This window comes from Tetrao urogallus (genome assembly GCF_951394365.1).
Source record: "Tetrao urogallus genome assembly, chromosome: 7".
Lineage (NCBI taxonomy): Eukaryota > Metazoa > Chordata > Aves > Galliformes > Phasianidae > Tetrao > Tetrao urogallus.
The window spans coordinates 36,170,385-36,192,507 of NC_136820.1; the positions used below are offsets into that span (position 1 = coordinate 36,170,385).

Sequence of the window (22,123 nt, forward strand, 5' to 3'; positions counted from 1 at the left end):
GCTTTGGAGAGCAAAAAGGTTAGTGGGGCATGTGCAGGAAAGGATCTTGCAGGAGAATTCACCAACAGAAATGAAAAATTAAGCATTTCAGTCTTTGATCTAGGTTGCTTCATACTCCCATTTAAAGATAATTGAGGGGTGACAGTCAGTAATAGAAATCTTAGGCAGTTTTTCTTTTACAGTCAGCACATTTTTAAGTCCCTATGCTTTATGGTGCAAATTACAATGGAGAAGAAAACACCTGCTGTGATATATCAATAATTTATTGTTTTGCATAAAGAAGGTAAGAGTGCAGGTAAGACATCAACCAATGACCTGATGGCAAATTCAAGTACAGAGCTTGGTACAATATGAAAAAATACTACCCCTTTTTTTTGACTATGGCAAACAGCTAGAACACAACAAAAACATCTGTCAAAACACACAGTTCCTAAAAGCCCACACAGCACAACTTGAATATCTGGAATATTGAAACCACCTTGAGTCGTCTTCGTTCCCAAATGTTCAGAGTCAGAAGAAGCACACAGCCCTCCCCATGGAACCTCAGAACAATTTGGCACGTGAGTTCAGAGCAGGTTCCGTGCTGTCAGAACTGGTGGGCTGAGACATCTTTCTGCCTTGAACTTACATCATCCCTGCCTGCCTTGCAGAGCCCAGAGGCTTCTATTTTTTTTTTATTTTATTTTTGGAAGCAACCACTGCAATAACATTGATTTTCAAGAGCAATCTAGTGATTTAGCTAACACCACCTCTCACTGTGTGCACATTTTGCTCTGCAGGATTTATGTTTTTGTGATTCCCTTCCCTTGCAGGTGTTACAACTCAGGACTCGGCTCCCAGCCCACAGACAGGGCAGGCAGCCATCCGCCTCTCTGCCTCCAAAGCGCCTGCAGGGCTGCACCAGGGACCAGCAGCAGTGTCTTCATGAAGGCAGCAGAGCACAGCGCTGCCCATGGCTGACCAGCACAGCGTGCTGCAGAATGTCCTCTGAGAATGCACCGACCCAGGAATGGGAACTGCAATCTTTTTCAAAAGGACAAGACAGACAGCATGCAGGACTGCTCTGGACAGAGACTTTGCAGAATATTCCAGCACCACTTTCTCAAAGAGAAAAGCAGGTCCCTTATGGGAGTGCTATTCTACACTGAAGTTCTGATACACTGCAGGTCAGAAGCAGCACTGAGTTGCTCATTAAGGCGGGAAGTGGCCAGATATCAAGGGATGCAGAGCCCCCTCTCCAAGCTGTTGGTTGGAAGAAGTGGTGAGGGCGCTCGGTTCTTTGCAGGCAAAGGCAAGCAAGCACCCAATTCCAGATCCCCAGAAAAACAGTGTGATTTTCAGTAATTAAAAATAATAGAAAACATCTTCTCAACCCACATAACCCGCATGCAATTAACTTAATCAACAAATCTCAATTCATGTTACAAAAAATTTTCCTCCTGAAAAATGGTGAAGTTTGACAAAAGTTACATTACAGTGCTTCAAACAGAGCATTTACCATACTGAGATTCTGTACATCTGTGACTCCCACATAAACATTTCCAGACTCGGAGGGATTTTGCTGCTGTTGCTTGCATTTCATTTGTTTTACACAACTCTACGCTATGTGCAGTGACCCGCAAATTAAATACGCATTTAGAATTAAACTGCGGAATCTGATGGCTTTATCAGCACATGAACTGAAATAAAAAGTTTACATGGAATGTTGAGCTCAATTTACAGAGACAGTGTTTTGAATTACAGTCTTCGTAATCTGTTTAATAAATGAACACATTGACAAGAAATTTAAAAACTTCACATCCCTTTTCAACCCTCCATAAATATATAAAGTTTCACTAAATTCTTTTTCCCTGAAACAAGACATCTACATTCTCTTTACAGATTAACATGAAATAACTGCTTCCTGTTTGAATGCCACAGATGTGATGACCTGAATTTACAAGCTCCTATACGTTCTTTACTTACAGACACATTCACAACACAACACACAGGTGTTCCTTGGTCTTTACAGATGTACTCATTTCCTGCATATCAGCAGTAAAGAAAGAAAAATACCAAATTATCTATATTAAAATACATCATCTATGATACATATGCTTACGCTGCCACATCAAATTCAAGATGAGGTTTCCATCTGTATCGGACCACTGATGGAGATTTTTTTGTAATGAGGACTACAGCACTAATTTGTTTCTGGATGGAGATAAGACGTCTGTTACGCTATCAAAACAAGTACCGCTACATAGCAAACAATGGAAAGAACTGACTTCTTGCAGCTGCTTCCAGGTCTCCACAGCATCCTCACCAATTGTTTGAAAAATTCTGAAGGGAAAGCTGTTCCAAGGTTTGCTAAAAGTTCTTGATATCAATTTAAAGGAAAAAAAAAAAGTACTCTTTACTTGGTTGCTATTCATACTGCTTCGTCACCTATTTTACAGAAGATTAATCCTAAAGACTTTGAAGTTATATACATAGTAACCCTATTTAAATAAATATTCCCATGAGTTCTATTCGTTGTGCCACAAAGCATGCATGAAAATACCTTCAGTCTGTGCATGCTCACAGCAGGGATTTTCACAACTGAGCCACTGAATACATCTTTCTTTTCATGACTACGTAAGTGCAAAGGAATACTGCAATCATTCTGTACATGTAAGACAAGACTCACGTCTATAAAAGTAAAAACACTTATCTTGCTGCGCATAGGAAGTCCTCCCCATAAAAATGTTGGTCACTTTTGCCTATTTCAGTTCTCTCGAGCACTTAAGGGATAATAACTTCCAAGTGCTGATGTGCTTTTTATGAGAGCAGTTAGACTTACAACCACCAAAGTGCTGATCTCCAGTATTAATTACTATCTTCTGCAGACTCTCCATTAAAAAAGCTTACCTTGTAAATGGACATACGAGTGAGAGAGAGACATTTGGCAGTTTTGTTACACGAGTATTTGCTCGCTTTACTGATCTTAGTAAGACTTCGGTTCCACATGACTGTCCCAAAATTGTGAACAGGAGGATGAAGACACGGGAAAACAAGACCAGTGCCAAGTATGTGAAGAGTGCACTTGCTGCTCAGGTAGAGTTAGAAAGCCCTTCTCCCAAGAAAATGCCCCTTAAGTATTGCCTAACCACGCACACGTCTGGATCGGGATGCATTGGCTGCCTTGTGAACGCGAAACGCTACGAGTGCAACCAGCTGACGGGAACCCAGAAGGTCTCAGTCTCCAGTCTGTCAAAGGTTGCCTTAAGCTCACTGTAGGCTGCTGCGAGGTCATCATTGATGATCACCTTATCGAAGAGGTGGCCGTACTGGCTCTCCATCACCTGGGCAGACTTAATCATCTCTTGAAAATCTTCTTCCTAATGAGATCAGTGCAGGGAACAGTCAGTCCACAGAAACAAGTCACCTAATTCTGTGGTGAATGTGGTGAAAACTACTTGCTTATGGAAGTAATGGAAATGGGGCTTTTTAGTAAAAAAAAAAAAAAAAAAATGCAGAAACTACCCTTCCTGATAATCTCAGGGAACACTCTTACAAGCAGAGTTTGCCCAATGGAGATGGACAATTCTTTTATCTTTCCTCTTGCAATAACACACTTGTCACTGCATGGCAATTTCAGAGCCATCTTCTGTTAGCAGCACTAGTGGAAAACATTTCTAGCTGTTTATTTCGATGATGCTTTTAAAGTTTCATTACTTAAGTCTCGGCTTGCTATTAGCACATGATATATTACAAGGCAGCCTTTTTCTTTTAAAAGCTTGGCAGGAGCTGTCTTCCTGTGCCTTGTTAGTCTTGTTTGGGCCTGGTTGGGTGCATTTCTATTCATGTTTGGGGAGGGAACAAATCTTAGGAATTTAATTGATGACACAACTATGAGTAAAACGTTCCTAACTAAACAATGTCCTGAAGATTGCTCTTAAGAATGAACCCCTCTTACATTTTATATATGACAGAAAGTATTGTTATAATACATTATTTCCAAACTATGTCAAAAACATATCCTACAAAGACACAGTCACAAAAATAAAGAGGCAATATGTATCTAGATCTGCTCTGTCTAAGTCATCCATTCCCATGATTCTGTTCATGACTCAGCTTAAAAACACAATCTAGCAAATCCTAAATAACAGCTTATATCTGAGTACAGGAAAATCATACATACAGTACATGTAGATAACAAAGTGCAACCATGGTTGGCTTTCATTTAGCTTCAATTAAAATATTTTTTCATTGTACTTCCAGGAAGTAAATAAGTTACTAATGGGTAATAACTAATATTTTTTCCCTGATTATCGACAAGATGCAGCACTTGTGCCTTTTGCTTCCTTAGATATTTCACCTTCTTTCTTAGAATATTCATTTCCCTGTAACATTTTTTAGTTGTGTATCTTATCCACAAATACGGTCTTTTTGTTAAGGCAGCATTTACTGTCTCAACTGACGCTTGATGTTTCAGGTTTCCTCTAAATATAAGATTCAAAATTAGAAATGATACAAGGAAATTCATATGCATAAATAGAAACATCTAAATGCAAATGTTTTTTTTTAAAGGAAATCCTCAGCATTCTTCAATTACATAAACTCATGCTGAGGACCATGGACAAGTGAATATCTACGAGCACAGCAAAGAATGAGAACATCACAGCAAGTTTAGGGTGACAGAAATTGGGAAACAATGTGTAGGTTGTCTAAGCCCTGACAAGTACTATGAATAGAGACCCAGCAATAGTCTTTATTTCCAAGGTAAAACAATACAAACTCTTAAATATACTTACTGTAAAGGGCTTTGCAGTTCCCCTATCATCTTTACTTGAAATAATCTTGGCATTTTTTCTAGTCTCTCTCAAGCGGTCAAGTGGTGGTGGCTTTATAAATATAACAAAGGGCTTAAACTCGTATGTCCGTAAGTGTTTCACTGTCTGATAAGAGGAAAAATTTTCATTAGCTTATTTTTCACAACGCAGTTTACCACAGTAAAAGAAATCCTCTGCTAACCAGACTGAACCCACAAAGCACTTCTAGAAGTCTGTCTTTCAGTTACTGCCATCCCATTGTGTTGATCAGCACTGATTCCTACAAGGAGAGTTTTCATGTGAAGGGTAAGATAACTCTTTGTTTCCACTAACGTAAAGTAGTGCCCAAAGTCAGGAGGAGGATGGAAGGCAGGGCAGGGAGTACTGCAGGAGTGGAAAAGTTCTACACATTTTAGCAGTAACATCTGAAAAGTAGTGTGTGCAAGAGCCTGTGTCACAATCACAGGAGGTCAGCTGTTTCTTCTCTTCAGTGCTGTGTACTCACTAAACAACTCCCTGTTGTTACTGTTCCTGAGAGAGTGAAGTGATCCTACCAATGAAATTAGAGGTCTACAACTCTGATTGCAGCACAGTGTGGAGCAGGGATGGCCAGCCAGCTTTCGGTCATCTTTGCATTGCCAGGGCCCACAAGAAAACAACGTGACAGAGAACATGACCCCAGAAGGGCTCACAAGACCAGGTCCTCTGGAGAATTTAGTGGTTCACTGAAAAACTGGGCTGCACTGGACACACAGTGCTCTCACTGAGCCCCAGAAGCCCCAGCCCAGCTCTCCTGGTGTGACCTTGGCTTCCCCAGCTGCTCCTGTGCTGGCACAGCCCACTTGCTGCTGCTTTAAGCAAAGCCCCACATCCAAAAATGCACCGGGAACTGCTCACAAACTGCTGGGGTTCAGAAGCCACAGGCTGGCCACCCTTGGAGAAGAAATACTTTGGCTCTGTATAAACAAACTGGTCCAGCTCTTGAAAGCACTGCAGTTATTGGGAGAATAAAAATTCCCAGAGGAGCTGTTGAGTTGGGTTGAAAGACACAGTCAGGGCAATAACAAATGGCTTAGACAGGAACAACTATCTAACAATTATCTGGCCAACAATACACCAAGCATGTTCCTTGACTTGTGTCTGCCTTACGTGAAAACTCTTTGCATGAACAGACCCACTAAACGTAGGACAGTAGCTGGGCTGCGTGGCAGCTTAAAGCCGTTCTGAAATTTAAGTTTCAGAGAGAACCTCTTAACACAAAACAGCAAAAAGATGAATGAAAATTTGGAAGCATTTTATAATGTGTTTGGTATTAATGCTGTGGGCTTTCAACACAGTAATTCCTGAGCAGAATACTAGCAATATGTATTGGAGTTTCCTTCTTCTCCTTCCAGCAAGTCTTGATGTGATAAAATCACCTATCAAGCCCACTTGATAGTAATTCAGGATGGAATAAAATATATTTTTTAGAACAGTTAAGTTTCTGGAATCCTACGGAACACGGAGAACTACAGGATTCCAAAAGATATGCTTACTTACATGAGGCTGCACATCCAACAGACAGACTTTGTTTTTAGCGAGGACTGACCGAACAGAGTCTAAGCTTGTGCCATAGTAGTTGTTCTTATACTCGCCGTACTCGATAAACCTATGGCAGAGGGTGAAAACATTAGAACCATTTCCATTTTCTCCAGCAAAAACTTATCGTTTTGGTTTATAAGATCTGATTCAGGAGCAAATATATGTTACTTTACATGCGAGTTTTACCATGTTTTATAAAGGAAATGCTGTCAAGTACTTCAACATGTCAATTTTAAGAAATCTTCTATTTTACCACGTTCAAATCAGTAACACCTGCTTGTATTACAGTTAAAGAGAAAAAAGCACCGTAGTCCAACAGCCCACTAATGTTTTCCATCACCTCTTTTTCTGAACTAATGCAATGCAATAAAACAGTGGATAAGCTAAACAATAGAAACTACTGAAATTTCATTGCACACTGCAGAATATCCAAATTCCATCTCGAAGAGGAGGAGGAGCTACGACAGTGCTAATGGAACCAAGGCGGCTGCTTATGCGCTATAAAAGCACAAGTAGAATTTGCCAAAAAAGCAAAGCACAGTTTGAAGTTTCCATAAAACCCACAGCTTTGTGTCTAATACACTTTTGCCCCCTGAAACGCTGGGACAGAATTTCAAGCTGCAATATTTTACAGGCTGCTAGAGAGCACGATGCTACCATTGTCTTCATTTTAGTTTAATTTCTGGAGTGTTTACAGACAGGGGCTTCTCTGTAGGTCTCTACGTTCAAAAGCACAGGAAGCGCCTGTCCTGAAAGAGTGCAGAACTACACAAACATTGATTCAAGCACGTTTGCAGCCCTTTCAAGCACACTTCCAGGCCCCCATCTCCCAGTGCTGCAAGGCTTCACTGCCATCAAGGATAATGCCCCATGAAAGAGAGCTCCCCCACCTCAACACCTACAATTTCAGGGTCTTATCGATGAGCTGAAGTGGAAGCACTTGGAAGCACAGAAGCATTTCTGTCTGTATATTCTGCTGGTTTTTTTTTTGTTTCTTCAGCTTCTTTGAACTGCTTATGTATCAAAATGTAAATCCAACATCTTCAAATCACTACAGCTTACATCCACTTTGAATTACTATCTAAAATTACAACCAGCCCCATTTTATAACACAGCCATTGTTTTAACTGTGGTTCTAGTTAAAGCCTCTTCAACATACTTGTTATTCTGTACGTCTGTCTCAAACAAGTGCTTGGAAATGAAAATGTATTCAACACCATCGCTTTCTTGGCTTCTTCTTGCTCGGGTGGTGTCTGCAGTTTCATTAAAAGAAAAAGAAAAAAAAAGAAAGGATGCACAAAACAATATAATGCAAACCAGTTCAGGAAACATTCAGAAGCCCACAGCCCTTGTGCAATACTCAGCACAGCGGTTCCTCACTCCTGAGTGACACGAGGCGGCACTCAGCACGTGACGGGATTGAGTTTAAAAGCACACACAGGGAAAAAAACTACTGGACAAGTGTCAGATTATCATTTTTATTAAGTGGCGGAAAAATCCAATAAAATGAGGACAGCTGAATAATAAAATGAGCAGCAGTTCATAACAATTACCCCAACTTCGCCACTCGTTAAACTTATTAGCATACAAGACCATAAAGGGAAACAAAGTTCACCAACCTGATTTATAAAATGTTACATTCATTAGCAACAACTGCAGCTATGGTATGTGGAGTATGACAGTAAAGAAACGGGGCGTGAATTTTATGATTTAGTTCTTTCCGTTTCCTGGTGATTCCTTTTTCTTCCAGCGGTCTTGCTTTATCTTTACTTGCCTTCAAGCTCTAGGCATAAAGGTTCTACTTACAAACTTGTGGGATTGCCACTTATGGGTAATGAGCACACTTAAAAATCATATTTAATACAAGATGCATATTACAGCATCACATATTCTTCATCGTAAGTGAACACACACAACCTGCTTGCAGAAGCACAGCCTGGAATGCCATTTGATGGCTCGCTTTTCTTAGGTTGACACAAAGAGAAATATTTCCAAGAATGCCATTTCTCCACGCAAGTCCTGACTTATTGAATTTCAGGGAGAAGGATTTCTTTACTTGTTTGTTTTAAATTATAACCACAAATTTGGAAGAGAAAAAAGAAAAGGCAGCTTGATGAATCCTGGCAATTTTTAGAGAAATGCTTCTGGGCAAATGACTGCATATGCAGTGTGTTAAATATTTGGGAACATCTGGCTTTTTTGTTGCAGTTTTCAATACCCAGCTGAGGAAAATATTTGCAAATGAAATGACTTGCTGAAAACAAATGTATTCATTTTTCTACCTAGAAAATTCATTCATATGTATTTTTATAGAATACCTGTACTTGCAAAGAAAAACATGAATTCCTGAATTCAGTGCTGGACCCTTAATTTGAAGGATCCATGTAGGAGGCAAAATTACAAGTACAAACAGACAAAGAAATGGCAGAGCAGCTAACACTATCAAGCCCTCCACATGAAAGAAAACCCAATAAAGTATTGTAGAATTTAGTTCAGAACAATGTTATTCATCATCATTCAAATTACACGACACGGTCAGACAGGGGAAAGAGGGGAGAAAAATCCCCAAATAACTTTTCTAAAGCTAATCAAAGGATTAAAATCATTTATTCATCGAGGTTCAAAACTGTTTATCATCCATCTTTATTTTTCAGCCTTAATGTAAAAGGGCATTTTGCTGAAAGCAAGCATTGCTAACAGAGTACTTTTCACTGCTTTGCAGCTAAATCCAGCGTGTTCTTTAGCTGAGTTTCATTTACCAAACACCGCTGACATCAATCACGCTAAACCTGTAGTAAAAATCTACTGCAGTGCCTCTGAGCCAAAACATCCTATCAATTTAATCAATGCTACTTAAAATACTACCGCAGCAGCACTTTCAAAAATTAGAAGAGTAATCTGGATGCCAAGCATGCATTTAGAGACTCAAATTTAAAAGTGCCTTCAGTTAATGCAATAATAAAGGGAACCAAGTGTAGCATCAAGAGAACAGAAGAGTTGTTTCTACTTACGTGGCACTGTTACGCCGTAATGCTGGGTGTCACTGATCAGCAATTTTCGTTTGAGCTCATTCAGTCCAACCCCCACTGGTCCTAAAAAAAAGAAACAGTGCTGTTTCCCAGCAGCCAGGCCTGTCATCTTCAGGCACAAGTGCTCTCTGAGGTAAGTCCAAAAGGCACACAGCTATAATACAAACTATCTTCTAACCATTTAGAAATGTCTATGGTTATAGCCTCTCCTAAGATATACAATGCTGACAAACATGAGGGGACAGACAGTAGTTTGTCTGGCCTGACTCTACCACTGAGGAAAAAAGACACGGAAAAAGTTCAATCATAGAATCGTTTGAGCTGAAAGGGACCCTTCAAGGTCATCTAATCTAAGGCAAAGCAATTTCTCCACTACCCTCAACACATCATATCCCCATCCTTGGCCCTACACAGACGTGGCACCTTAACCTTAATCAAAATTGGCATGATTATTTATTTTGCCAGAATATCTCAAACTTCTGGAGCAGTGCCTCCCAGCCAGCAGGTGAAGGCCATTCTTCTCCATCTTTTCGAGGGGTCAGGTCAGGAATGAGTGGGAAGAAGAAGGAAGGGCAGCTCCTCTCCATGCACTTGGTGCTCTTGGTCACAACCCATTTGGGGTGCTTCTGTTTCCTTCTTTGTTGTTGGTTTTCTTTAAACTCTGCTTGTACGCTGCCTGCTGTCTGAACTGCTCCAAAATAAATGTTTCTTTCTTCATGCAGCTGCCAAGGGAGACCACTCTTGGAAGGAGGTTGGCAGGAAGAAACAAAGACTGCATGGTTGTTTTCTGACCCATCCCGTCCACCTCCACTTGACTATTGCCGTGCTAGAAATTACTAAGGAAGCATTTTGATTTTTCATGTGCCCCCCACTCTTAGCCATTTGATAATGGTTCTTAAACCACTTCCTACCCACAGGTACCCTATTTCATGCTGATATGTGCATGAAGAAGCCCAGCTGAGGGTTTATGGGTTTCTGATGTCTTTATTTCCACCGAGTCAGGTCAAGAGCAAAATGTAGAAGAGGATCATTTAATCATATCCCAAATGATATGAGAATAATGCACATTATGGAAAATTCTTGCTATTGTATGAAAAGTGATGCAACCATGCATTCAGTTCTTTCTAATAAAGGCATTTTAGAGATTAGAAATACAAAATGTAATAAGTATGTTAATGAAATAGTGATATACCGGTTAATTACTAATGAGAGTCTGGCATCAAAAAGCAACGACTGATGCTTCAGCACCTTCATTTGTACCCACCCTGTGTGGTTAGAAACACATGACGATGAAAAGCAAGCGTCTCCTACTACCCTCAGACTATGGTTGCTCTGTAAAGTCCTAGAGTTTCTGCATTTATAATTTTATATGTTTACATAAGTTAAACACACAACTACATTTCAAGTTCCATCTCTGACCTGCCAGTAAATTAATCTATCAGTAAGTATAAATGTTTATTTAATATGGTGTACAGCAGCCTCTACTGGTGCATGTCTGCAGAGAAAAGCAATGTGTCATGCAGATAATGACATTACTTTTGTGCTTTCTATTTTTTTCCTCTTTTAATGGCACAGCTATTTAAACAAATACCTTTTTTCTTTCCAGAAAAGTAGTTAAAGTACTTAAAATTCTCAATAGATTCTATTAACATTGAATGAAACAAGTGGAATTCAAGTAAAAAGAATCATTAAATTCCTTTCAAGCAAAATTTTTTTTCACATCATATCTACGCAAATATTATCTCCTTAGACTATACACTGTTAAATCAACATGCTTTCAGCTCTATTTATATATAAATAGTCCAGGCTTTAGTTACTGTGGTGGATGCTTTAGAAACTTAGATCAGATCTGTTTTAAGATCTAAACCTCATTACTATGCTGTCTCCCCTTCCAGATTACCACTTTAAACTCATCTTTAAATTTAACTACTGGAAGGTGAAGATTCCTCTTTTTCAGCACAGAACTCTCCTAACTGCAGCATATGAATACTGAGGACTGATTCCTGGTAGTAATGCCATCCCCATTGTGCTTCTTTTTGCACTACATCTCCTCAGTGTAAAGAATACTTCTATATTCTGGTCCTTATTTTCATGTTGATGCTACAAAGATGCTAGTTTTTAATAATTAGAATCTGATTTGACCTAAAGATGAGCATTAAACACTAGGATTGAGAAGGACAATCCAGATTCTCATTGCAGAATGCCAAGCAAGTGGGACACATAGCTGTAGCATTATTTTAGTTTACTGTAACTCACCCCTGGCAGCAATATTAAGTGGTTCAGTGACAGATTTAGTAATACTTTGCTTATTTTTCTAAAGCAACATTTACTTTACTTGCTGTTCCATATTTAGTCACATCAACCAAGTAACCGTAGTATCCCACGCAAACAAACTGCAACACCTAATTCTTCTTACTGACAGTCACCTGCAGAAGTAGACCACCAATCACTACAATGTGCATGAAGCTTTGTACTATTCAGATATGCCTCAAGAAAGCTGGAAAAACTGTTTAACAGAATAAGTTCAGGTCTCAGGATGATTAACCTCATCAGTTATTCTTCAGCAGCAGGCACAAAGGGATCTCCTAGAAGTTGGTTCATTTGAAAGTGGTCTTTCAGAAAAGACTCTGGGAGTCAGGTGCCCTCTGTTGAGACCACAAAGACCCTGTAGAAAAGGTGCATTGAGGTTCTACAGCTCAACTATTCCTTCTCCAGTAAAATGGATCAGCCTAATGCAGTGACTGCATACGTATGTCCAACCATGACACAACAACATGCGAAACAGGAAAACAGAATCTCATTTTTCTGTTTTTCAGTAAACTGTAACTAGCAGTGGGAAGGTACTTCTAGACTGACTGTGCACTGAAGCAGGATTGGGACTTGACACTGGTTTTCTGACTGGCAAGGCTAGCCAATGTAGATTTCTGATCGTTCAGCCAGAAAGGTTTAATGAAGGTATCAATTCTAAGTCTTTTTCTTTGTTGTCCAAGTGGTTCACGTGGTATAGCATGGTCATATAGTTTGGCCTTCATCTTTACTGAAGCAGAAGCGTTTGCGAGAAGGATTTTTTCCTTGTTCATGTAAATGAAAATTCTATTGCCTAAACAGTATGTTTCATATCAAAACATTCTGCCTCAGCTTGGTAAGGCCGCAAAGTATCACAGTTCGGATCCAGACAATATTTTTGAAGACCTTAAGGATTTTCTGTGGCCTAGGAATGGTAAGTTATCAGAAGAACAGTGGTCACATGGTACTGGATCATTTCACTTTTAGCAGACTCACCACATTCATAATATCTGAGAGACAGCACAGCAGAAGTATCTGTAATATTATCACTCCAGATTATCCATTATTTTAGCCCCAAGGATATACAGGGCTTTCTTCATAAGTGTACATTTGCAGAGGGGGTGAAAGCTTGACAAACTAATACATCTAGCTGTGGCTGAGACTAATACTCTATCACATTACAGGGCACTAAAAATTACTGTGTGTGCAATTTGCATTCTGTAAATTAGAGCAGATCAATTTAAAATGAGGCCGAAAGAAATTTCTCCTTTGCAGCTGTCAAACTCTCTCTGACAAAAAGGACATAACAAAAACCCCAAAGCCTTCCAACAGTAAATTATTCATTAGGCATTAGCATAACACAGTAGATATTCAGTGTCCTCACCAATTAAAGCTATAAATTTGTTATCTGTCCCTTTGTTTCCTGATAACAGTATCCACCTTTTATTTGACACACTATAATCTATGCTGCTACCGGCACACAAAAGCTTGTTGAATGCATTCACTCCTACTGTACCTGTGTTGCTTAGCTCTTCTACTTTTTCCACATTTTGCCCAAGACATTTTTATGGAATTGGCCAGACTTAAGCTGCTCTTAATATCCAGAGAAAAATATTAGAATTACTGAAGTCTGCAATAAATTTCTGAACTGCTTTTGTTACTAAAAAAGCACTCTTTCTTCACTTGATTTATTACCACAAAAATCCAATGAAATCTCTAGGTATTCTTTAGATCAGACATATGCAATTTGTTATAAAAAGTCTACTTATCACACTTTTGCACCACATACTGTTGATGTAACTGTAAAATCAACTCAACCATGTTATTACTGCTTGTATATAGCCCACAATCTCACAATGATCACACTAGTAGGTGGCTGAATTTTAGCTCTGGAAAGTGACAAAGCTGTTTATTAAAAACTAAACTTAATGTTCCCTTGGATATGACTGACAGAAAAACATAGCTACATAGCTACTCAACAGCACAAAACAGACCCTGATAGAAGGTCGTATTTCTCTGCTCTGTTATTTTCAGAACGGAGGAAACTTTACTAATGATGCAACAGCCTACGTTCTACTGCAAAAGAAACAATAACTAATGAGACATTATTAATTGGTTGCAATGGTTACACTCACTGGTGCTCCAACGGCTACCTTTGAAGCAATTAAGATAATATACTTCCTGTATATATATATATATGTATATACACTTTTTTTTTAGGAGACTGAAGCAATGCATTTTGATTAGATGATAAATGCTATTACAGCAGTGGCAGATTACGGAGGAACAGAAAGCTGAGGATGACATCTTAAGTCTTCTGCAGCTATGTTTACGTCTGCTCTTGGCACACAGAAGCCCACCTCTCATCCACCTTTCTCTCAACCTGCTTATTTACTTGTTCTAGCACAGTAGGTTTTGTTGCTCTCCATGTATATATTCTGCCTTGACCGACCACAAGTATTTATTTCATTTTTTTCATCTTTCTCTACTCTGCTATATTGATTGATCTCTTACAAGAGCAGAGTGCTACCGTAATTCTTATGAGTTTCAGTACAGATGGACAAACAGGTTCAGATTAGTCACCATGGTAGCTATATTTAAATATTATCTCTTTTTATTTTAAGGCTATAGACATTGTCTCCAAAAGCATCCTTACATATTAGTTGAAATACTGTATCTGAATTGGTGGTCTACAAGACAGGTGAAAAGTAAAGGGATGATCACAATTGAAGGGTAGGGGCTATTGGTCTATACTGTACTGGGTAACTCACTGGAAGTGGAGCTCCTCGGGCGTCTACTGGAGGATGTACCACTTCATAGCTTCATTAAGAAAAATGTCAGCCGACACAGAATACCCCCTGTTGAGTTTGCAGATGCCAAACTGGTTGGTTTAGACTTGTCTGAGAATAGGGCTGCAACACAGAGGGACCTCAGCAAGTTACACGAATGGGCTGGCAGATCTTTGGAAAATTTGATGAAGACAAATGCAAAGTTCTGCACATACAACAGACTGCGGTACCACATGAGGACTGACTGGCTGTGGAGCGGATTAGATGAAACGGACCTGAAGGACCAGGCAGCAACTGAGCTAAGCATGTGACCACAGGGACACTGCAGTGAGGAGTGCTACCCTGGGCTAAATCAGCAAAGGGATAGCCACTGAATGGAGGAGATTCTTCCCATTAGACACTGCAAGAAATGGTCAGTCCGTACTGGGGCCTTTATTAGAAGAAAGATGCTGATAAACTGGAGCAAGGTCAGCAAAGAGTTTCTAAGATTACAGGAAGATGAAGAATAACCTACATGTGAGACAAGCTGAGGGAACAGGGCTTGGAGAAGAGACTGCTTCAGGGGGACCCACCAGCACCCATCTAACACTTATTGAGGTGATGTAGCCTTCCTCTTCACTGAGGTGAATGGTAGGAACAAAAGAGAAGACATAGTAGGAAGACAAGTTCCCAAGGGTGCTGTCATCGGAAACCCGCTCTGAATTCAGAATTGCTCCTGCTTTGAGTGGGAAGCTGGACAAGCTGATCTCCTAAGATCTACTCCAGGCTGAATTACTCTGTGGTAAGCACTGCGCTAATCAGCAGTCCGAAGTTTTACCAAGTTAAAAATAAGGAAAACAACTTACCAACCAAAACTACAAGCCTGTATTTGTCATTAGGTTGTCGTCTATATTTTGCAACTTCTTCATATGTTGGGATATCTGCTGTATCGTACTGATCACTCTTCTTGCACTCATACATAGATTTGTTTGTTTTTTTATCTTTTCTGCTAAGGCGAAAGCTTCTTCTAAAACCAGCTGCAATAAGAACAGGATTTTTTCAAAATAAGAAAGCAAGTCTATCCAAAGCTGTAAACAGTCTCTTCCAAACCGGTGCATGAAATAAAAGAACATACTGCATGTTAAATAAGCCATGGCACTAGAATGATTTTTTGCCGCGGTTTTAAACTGTATCAGTTGCCTACTTAAACTGAAGAATTAGGATTACCAATTAGATCATGACATTTGCAACAAGTTGTAAAAACAATTACAGTAAATTGTTAACATATTTAGATAATTTGAGTGTCTTACACATTAGTATGCATACACAAGGAAAACATTCATGCAGTACAGACTCTCATACCACACAATACATTTCTGTTAAATCATCATGGCATACAGACACATCAAATACAACACAAGAACACATCTGGTGGTTGAAAGGATTAATGAAAATTAATTCCTTGAATAACTTTTTGTGCTTGAGTCCATGCTGACACCATAAAAAAGCGCACAGAACCTTTCCTGAAGATGTTTAAGACTAAAACCAAACACTGTTAGTTAAATGCCAAAACACCATGAAACATGTTAGACAATACAGTTGCCGTATGACGGATATGTTAGCATTAAACTGAAAGTTAATATTCCTATTAAACTTGCATTTACAATTTCCAATTGTGTCAACAGCGTTACATCTCCAGCATCTATCTGCAAGACCGGGTATTTCAAATAATCACAAAGGAGATCACAAGCGTATTCAAACAGAGCAGTACAAAAAAGGCTTCTAACACTGTATTTTAAAAACTAATTTGACTCATTTGTTAATGGTTACCTTACAGTTCTTCAGTAAATTCTTTACATTAATTTTACCAGTATCTCTATTGCACTACTTTTGTTCTAGCAGGACTGCAAAACTGATTCCATTAATTGGGAACAGGAAACTAAAACTCAAATTCTACACATACTTTAAAATTATTGAAAAAATCCTGACACCATTTTCCCCCCAGGAATATTCTGTAGGACGGTAAACATACGTAAACTTTTGGTGACCCCAAATTTTTCAGCAATATATTTTCATAAACTTGTAAAAACCCGTATGTTTAGGTGTTTGAGAAGTAGTCATATTACAGTTTCATCTTCAAAGGCAGTATCTGGCAAATTCAACACTCGCTTCTGCAAATACTTAAAAGCAAAATCTTATAGAGCTTAGTTACAGGCTTAGCATGTTCTGCACAGTTCCATTTAGCACAAATCTTTGCAGAATCTGGATCAAAAATAATGTTAACCAATTAATTTTGCTGCTGTAAATCTCTGTATCGATAGGAATTCAGGATACATGCATACATGCACATAAAACTTCAAAATATGAATAAGTAAAATAAAAACCGATGAAGAAGAGCAAACATCTACAGAACAGGACACCGGTATTTTTAAGAGTGTTGGGCTGAGAGCTGGGCTGAGATAGAAGAGTGACAAAAATATGAGACAGGAACACATACCAAAATATACTGAAATATACTATTTTCTTATGCAAATAAACAACACTAACACTGAAGTGACTGCAGTGAGAAAAGTTTTGTCAAAATATTGATAACTGTAAACACATCCAAGAGAAAGCCCAGGCGATCTTGTCCAGTATAGAGTGAAAATCCATTAGGATGCAAAGATGCTGTAGGAACCTTCTTTAGCAGAGAGGCTGGACTGATGATCTCCAGAGGTCCCTTCCAACCACTACAATTCTCTTTCTCTGGTGCTACGTCACCTCATCTAACTGCATACACAACTGTATAAAGAAAGGTTAAAAGTAACAGCAGCTACAAAAGGGGGCTGTAAATTTCATAGAAGGCTCCAGATCAAAAAACTGCTCTAAAAACAAGTTGAAAATTGTTTTGAAAATTGTACTGTATAAGCATCTAGAGAAAAAATGGTAAGCCTTTACCATTTAGTTCTAAACAGTTGACAGAATAAAGAGCTTTGTCACAGCATACAGCATCTGCATATCTACAAAGGTTCCGTTCTGTGCTACAGGGCCAGCATCTCCCCACTCCACTGTTGAGAATGAGGGTAGGCAACAACTGAAGCCAACCAATCCCCTCTGTACCACTTTGGTTTTAGGCTTACAAACACCAAGAGTTCCATGCCTCTGAGCAGCTGTCTCACAGCAGCACATTTACCAACAGCTCCTTAACTTCAGCTTAAATATCTGGAATTTTTTGGAAAAGGCTTGCTTTAAGATACTTTCAAAACTAAGGAAAACGTACAGTGCAGAGACAAGAGATCAGACTGTTTTCAATACATCCTCCATTTTTATGGTACTGCTACTGCATTCCTTGAAACATGTCTCTCCCCCTCTCAAATCTGTGATTATCTATCCTCATGTTTGTGGCTTAACTGTACTGTGACCTTCAGAAGCTGTTTTACAAAGAACTGTTAATAAATATTTTCTATTAACTTTGCATTTATAATATATGTTGGGCAGCTACGACTGCGTGAAAAGATTAAGCTGAACTGAAACTACATTATACTCACAAGGCAGGAGAACATTCATGAGCAAGCAAAAAAGCACTCATAGTGTTTGCATATTTCTCAATTTAGGAAAGATGAAAATCAAACTTAATAAATTTAAATTAATTATAGAGCATTATTAAAAATATAGAGAAAATCACTGTGGAAAAACAAAAGGAAGATTGATTTCCAATAGAAAAATAAAGTTTCTATAAAATGATTAAGCTTGAAAGTAAACGTCTAAAATAGAACAGAGGGAAAAGGAATTACTTGCCTGAGATATTTGATCAAATAAAACTCAGTGAACACAAAAGGAGTTGTGACCTATACTGTCTGCAGAATATGGATATCAGCAAAAATTAATCTCAGCTGCCAAGAATGCAGACTATAAAAACTTTGTGGGGAAAACTTTGTGACTAGCATTGTGAGCACTAGGAAGCTTGCACCAGTCCACTGGTTTCAGCTACATGACTAGAAGCTACTGAACGTACTAACCCATAAACTGCCCCTGGAATGTAACAAGTTTGGTGAAATAGCTGCTGGGAAGAAAATAAGAAGAACAAATGCTCTCCAGCTTCAAATGCCTCCAAACCGTATGGCACTCCTCAACATGAAACAAAAATCATCAGCTGTTACTAACACTTAGATAAGGGCCAACAACAACCCAAGAGGAATTACTTATCTCTATAAGATTAGGAATGTAAACACACAAACAAACAAACGAGCCTAGAATAACAGCCCAATTTGTCTTCTAATCACTGGCAATGTACATCCTTACATCTGCACAGAGAAAGCTGCCTGGGCTTCATGCAGAAATCCAGACTGAAAACTGGCAGTGCGCAAACATATCCAGTCCTAAAACACTTCTAAAGGACAACAATGTAAAATGTTGCATTTCTTTAGATTTAATAATAAAATCCTAAAGAAGGGAACAAAAATTGTGACTATGTTGAGTAAATTTGGATTTAAGTATGTGTACAAAGTTAGAAAGCTGATTTCACAAAGAGAAACTGCGCTAAAAGGAAGTACTGTAATTTACATTCACATGTGCTACATTCACCAGGAAGGCTCCAGAACGCTGTAAGGCACGGACACGTGCTTCGTTCATTTTTGTTCAGTAAAACAAGGATTAAAATTTGCATTAACTTTGTGTATTCTTCATGGAATTTAGTCTAAATTTACACAACTTGTAGTGAACAAATGGCGCTTATCTGTAAATGAATTTACAAGTACTTTTGGTATTCACATGCATGTTACTGACAAAAGTAATTGTGGCACCCTGGTCATTACCGAGGTGCAATTTTTTATGAGATATTTCTGGATATTCTTTTTCCCCTTCAAAATATTGTCATTTTTTTATACCCACTCGTATACTGAGTATTTCTATTGCTACACAGCAACTGCACAAACACAGAGCAGACGTCTTACGCTGCCTGCTTCTGGACTGATTCCCAGCTTGCACATTTAGGCAGGGTTAATAAAAATTTAGATTATGTCTGGATTTTTAAGACAAAGTTGAGACTAGTAAACAGATGATATTCATCTAATACCTACTATATGTTGATAAAGGTTCAGGCAATGTAACTGCATTTTAAGCTTGGCACAGACATGGTCCTAATGTTCTCCCCAGCAGTTCCTCAGGAAATTACAGCAGAAACATCTGATACTACACTGTAACTGAAGTATTAGAATTCAGTGAAAAATTGTGAAATTTATTTGAGTCACTTTAGAGGTGAGAGTTCAAATTAATAGTCTGATAACCCTGAACATAACAGATCTGATAACCCTGAACATAATGCCGTCTGAAAGATGACTCTTCTATCACTCTTCATGACGACCTGATGTGTGTCTGAAGTACGTATCCTTTTAGAGAAGTCTGGATATTCAGAGAGCATCCTGGTTCACAGATCGGAATGTGAACGCACACAGAGCTCGAAACCCACAAGCCATAACACTGACAAAAATCAAGGACAGAAAATAGAATTGTTGTGGTTCGTTTGGTGTGGTTACGCAATACCAAAAGCAGCACGAAGTACAACTTACTATTTTGATTTTCGGAAGCTGTCAGTGCATCTATACTTTGAAAACTGTTTCTAAAATTTAGATGTGCAAAAAATTCACCACACTTAGCTGATAGTAACTGTTCATATGTGTGAATATAATCAGCCCTAAATACGAGGTAATACAGCTCCGCTCCTTCATCAGCGGTGAAGGGAATTTGGACTGCCTTGTTCTTGTGACAGGCTAGAGCACACAGACAGGCCGTTAACTCGTTAACTCGGCTGTCACAAAACCATCCCAACCTTGTTGGTGTGACTCAAGTCCTTCAGCGACTACATTTAGGCTTTCTTTTCAGACTTCACATTACAATACTGAAAGCTTGCCTAGAAATTTAGTTACTTAGTAAGCCAGGAGAGCCATTAAATGCTTGCCATCTTTCAAGAATGCTCAGGATAAGCTCCAAAAAACCGTACTACAAAACATGGATGGACATTCAGAATACACTGTTTTCAAAATCAGACAGATTCACTGTGAGGAAGCCTGATCCTTTCTTGGAGAGTAAAGAGTTCTTGTGTCTCTTCCACACAACTGGTCCTAGCCTTAGATAGGTCTATTTTCTGTATATTGTTCTGTCTTCCAGCTCCCACCTGTCACCTCATTTCCAACAGCACAGACCCAGCACAGGGCTGCAGGGCTGCCTGTGGACTGATGGCAGCTCTCCAACACATGGCAGCTCTCAAAAGATTAAGCCGTTACCTGCAGTGTGCAGTTGTTTTCCAGTAATATCTGTAAAGATTTTTTGTTCTTTGCACTGAGAACAATAGTAGTCTCTTTCTCAAGACATCTCCTTCCTAGGTGATGGAGCCATTTGGCAACTACTGACCCCAATATTTCACTGAATGGGAAATAGCATTAAGACGACAAATTTTGTTTTGCAGCCTTTCTACTCACATCAAGCAGCAACCCACTAAGATCTGATTGCAAAACCATGATAGTCTGACCCTGATAATTCACGCTGTGTGTATTTGCATTCAGAGAGAAAAGATGAAAAAAATATTTTCTTCTTCAACGAAAATATCTAACAACAAAAATGTAATGCAGCCAGAATCACATCCAAAGTCCAAAGCACCGTTTTCCAGTATGCTTCAATATCTCCACGCAGTTACAATTCAATATTAATACAGTTGATTTACTAACAAATCTAAAATTTTACTTTCAGCGCAATCAGATGGCCATTAGTTATTATGTAAATGCATGATAAAATTATACTCTGCGAAGGTTTTGAAAAGAGATTAAGGTTCTTTCAGTTAGATAGTTCGTGTGTTCCCAATGCTGTTTATATACACCACATTTAAAAACAGCACACTACAAAGTGAAAACCGTCTCTGATTTTCAGTCCTGGTTTAAGGTGCTTCAGTGAACCCGATCACTTGGACGTACTAAAGCACTCTGACATGTTTCTTCCTCTTCCGCTTGCAGTAGGAGGATGAAAGCCTTGGGAAAAGGGCTGGTTGCCACAAAATCCACTCCAGCCAGCTTTCAGCTGGCAGGAATTCTGGACAATTTCAACCAAAATATTTTTACATAGCTTTTAAAATGGCACAAATTAAAAAGCTGAAACATATAATGGAACATTCACCTTTTTAAAATGTTTCTTTTGTTTGAAATTTGGAATGCTGAAGCCAAAGGACTCCTTCCCCTCCTCCCCACCCCTTGCAATGATACATTGAGTTCAGACTAGCTTTAAAGCAAAATTTAAGCTGTTGGGTTGCTAAGAATTATTTTGTAACATGGGAAAAAAAAAAAAACAAAAAACAGTGACTACAGATTTGCTTTGTATTCTTACTGTATAACTGTGTGCTCACAAAATTGGTAGATAAACGTACAAAGAATGAGAAGGTAAGCAAAACTTGGATAAAACATTGAAAGTGTGCCTTTAAAGTCTTTTCATGATATAGTAACCTTTCTATTGTGTTAAATACATTGCTGACACAACATGCCTAAAAAGTCAGTATTTCTCCCAAATTTATGTTTTTTAAATTTAAACAGTATTTTAGTACCTTATTATTAACCAGATAGTGGCATACCACACTACATAAATCCTTTATGTCAAATCCAATGAGCCATTTTTAAAACCTTCATATTCATGCTTTTCTCATGCA

General features: G+C 38.8%; 1 protein-coding gene across 1 annotated transcript in view; it reads right to left on the reverse strand.

The window, feature by feature from the left end:
• Nucleotides 1-3,179: 3,179 nt before the first annotated feature.
• MPP7 (MAGUK p55 scaffold protein 7) overlaps nucleotides 3,180-22,123 on the reverse strand; it is a gene marked incomplete at both ends in the record, with an annotated part of 97,377 nt that continues 78,433 nt past the window's right edge. Inside the window, 6 exons of the mRNA XM_079538680.1 lie at nucleotides 3,180-3,359; nucleotides 4,776-4,919; nucleotides 6,333-6,441; nucleotides 7,534-7,627; nucleotides 9,386-9,466; nucleotides 15,324-15,494. Of these exons, the coding sequence (XP_079394806.1) occupies nucleotides 3,180-3,359; nucleotides 4,776-4,919; nucleotides 6,333-6,441; nucleotides 7,534-7,627; nucleotides 9,386-9,466; nucleotides 15,324-15,494 (779 nt within the window). The remainder of the gene's footprint in view (nucleotides 3,360-4,775; nucleotides 4,920-6,332; nucleotides 6,442-7,533; nucleotides 7,628-9,385; nucleotides 9,467-15,323; nucleotides 15,495-22,123) is intronic.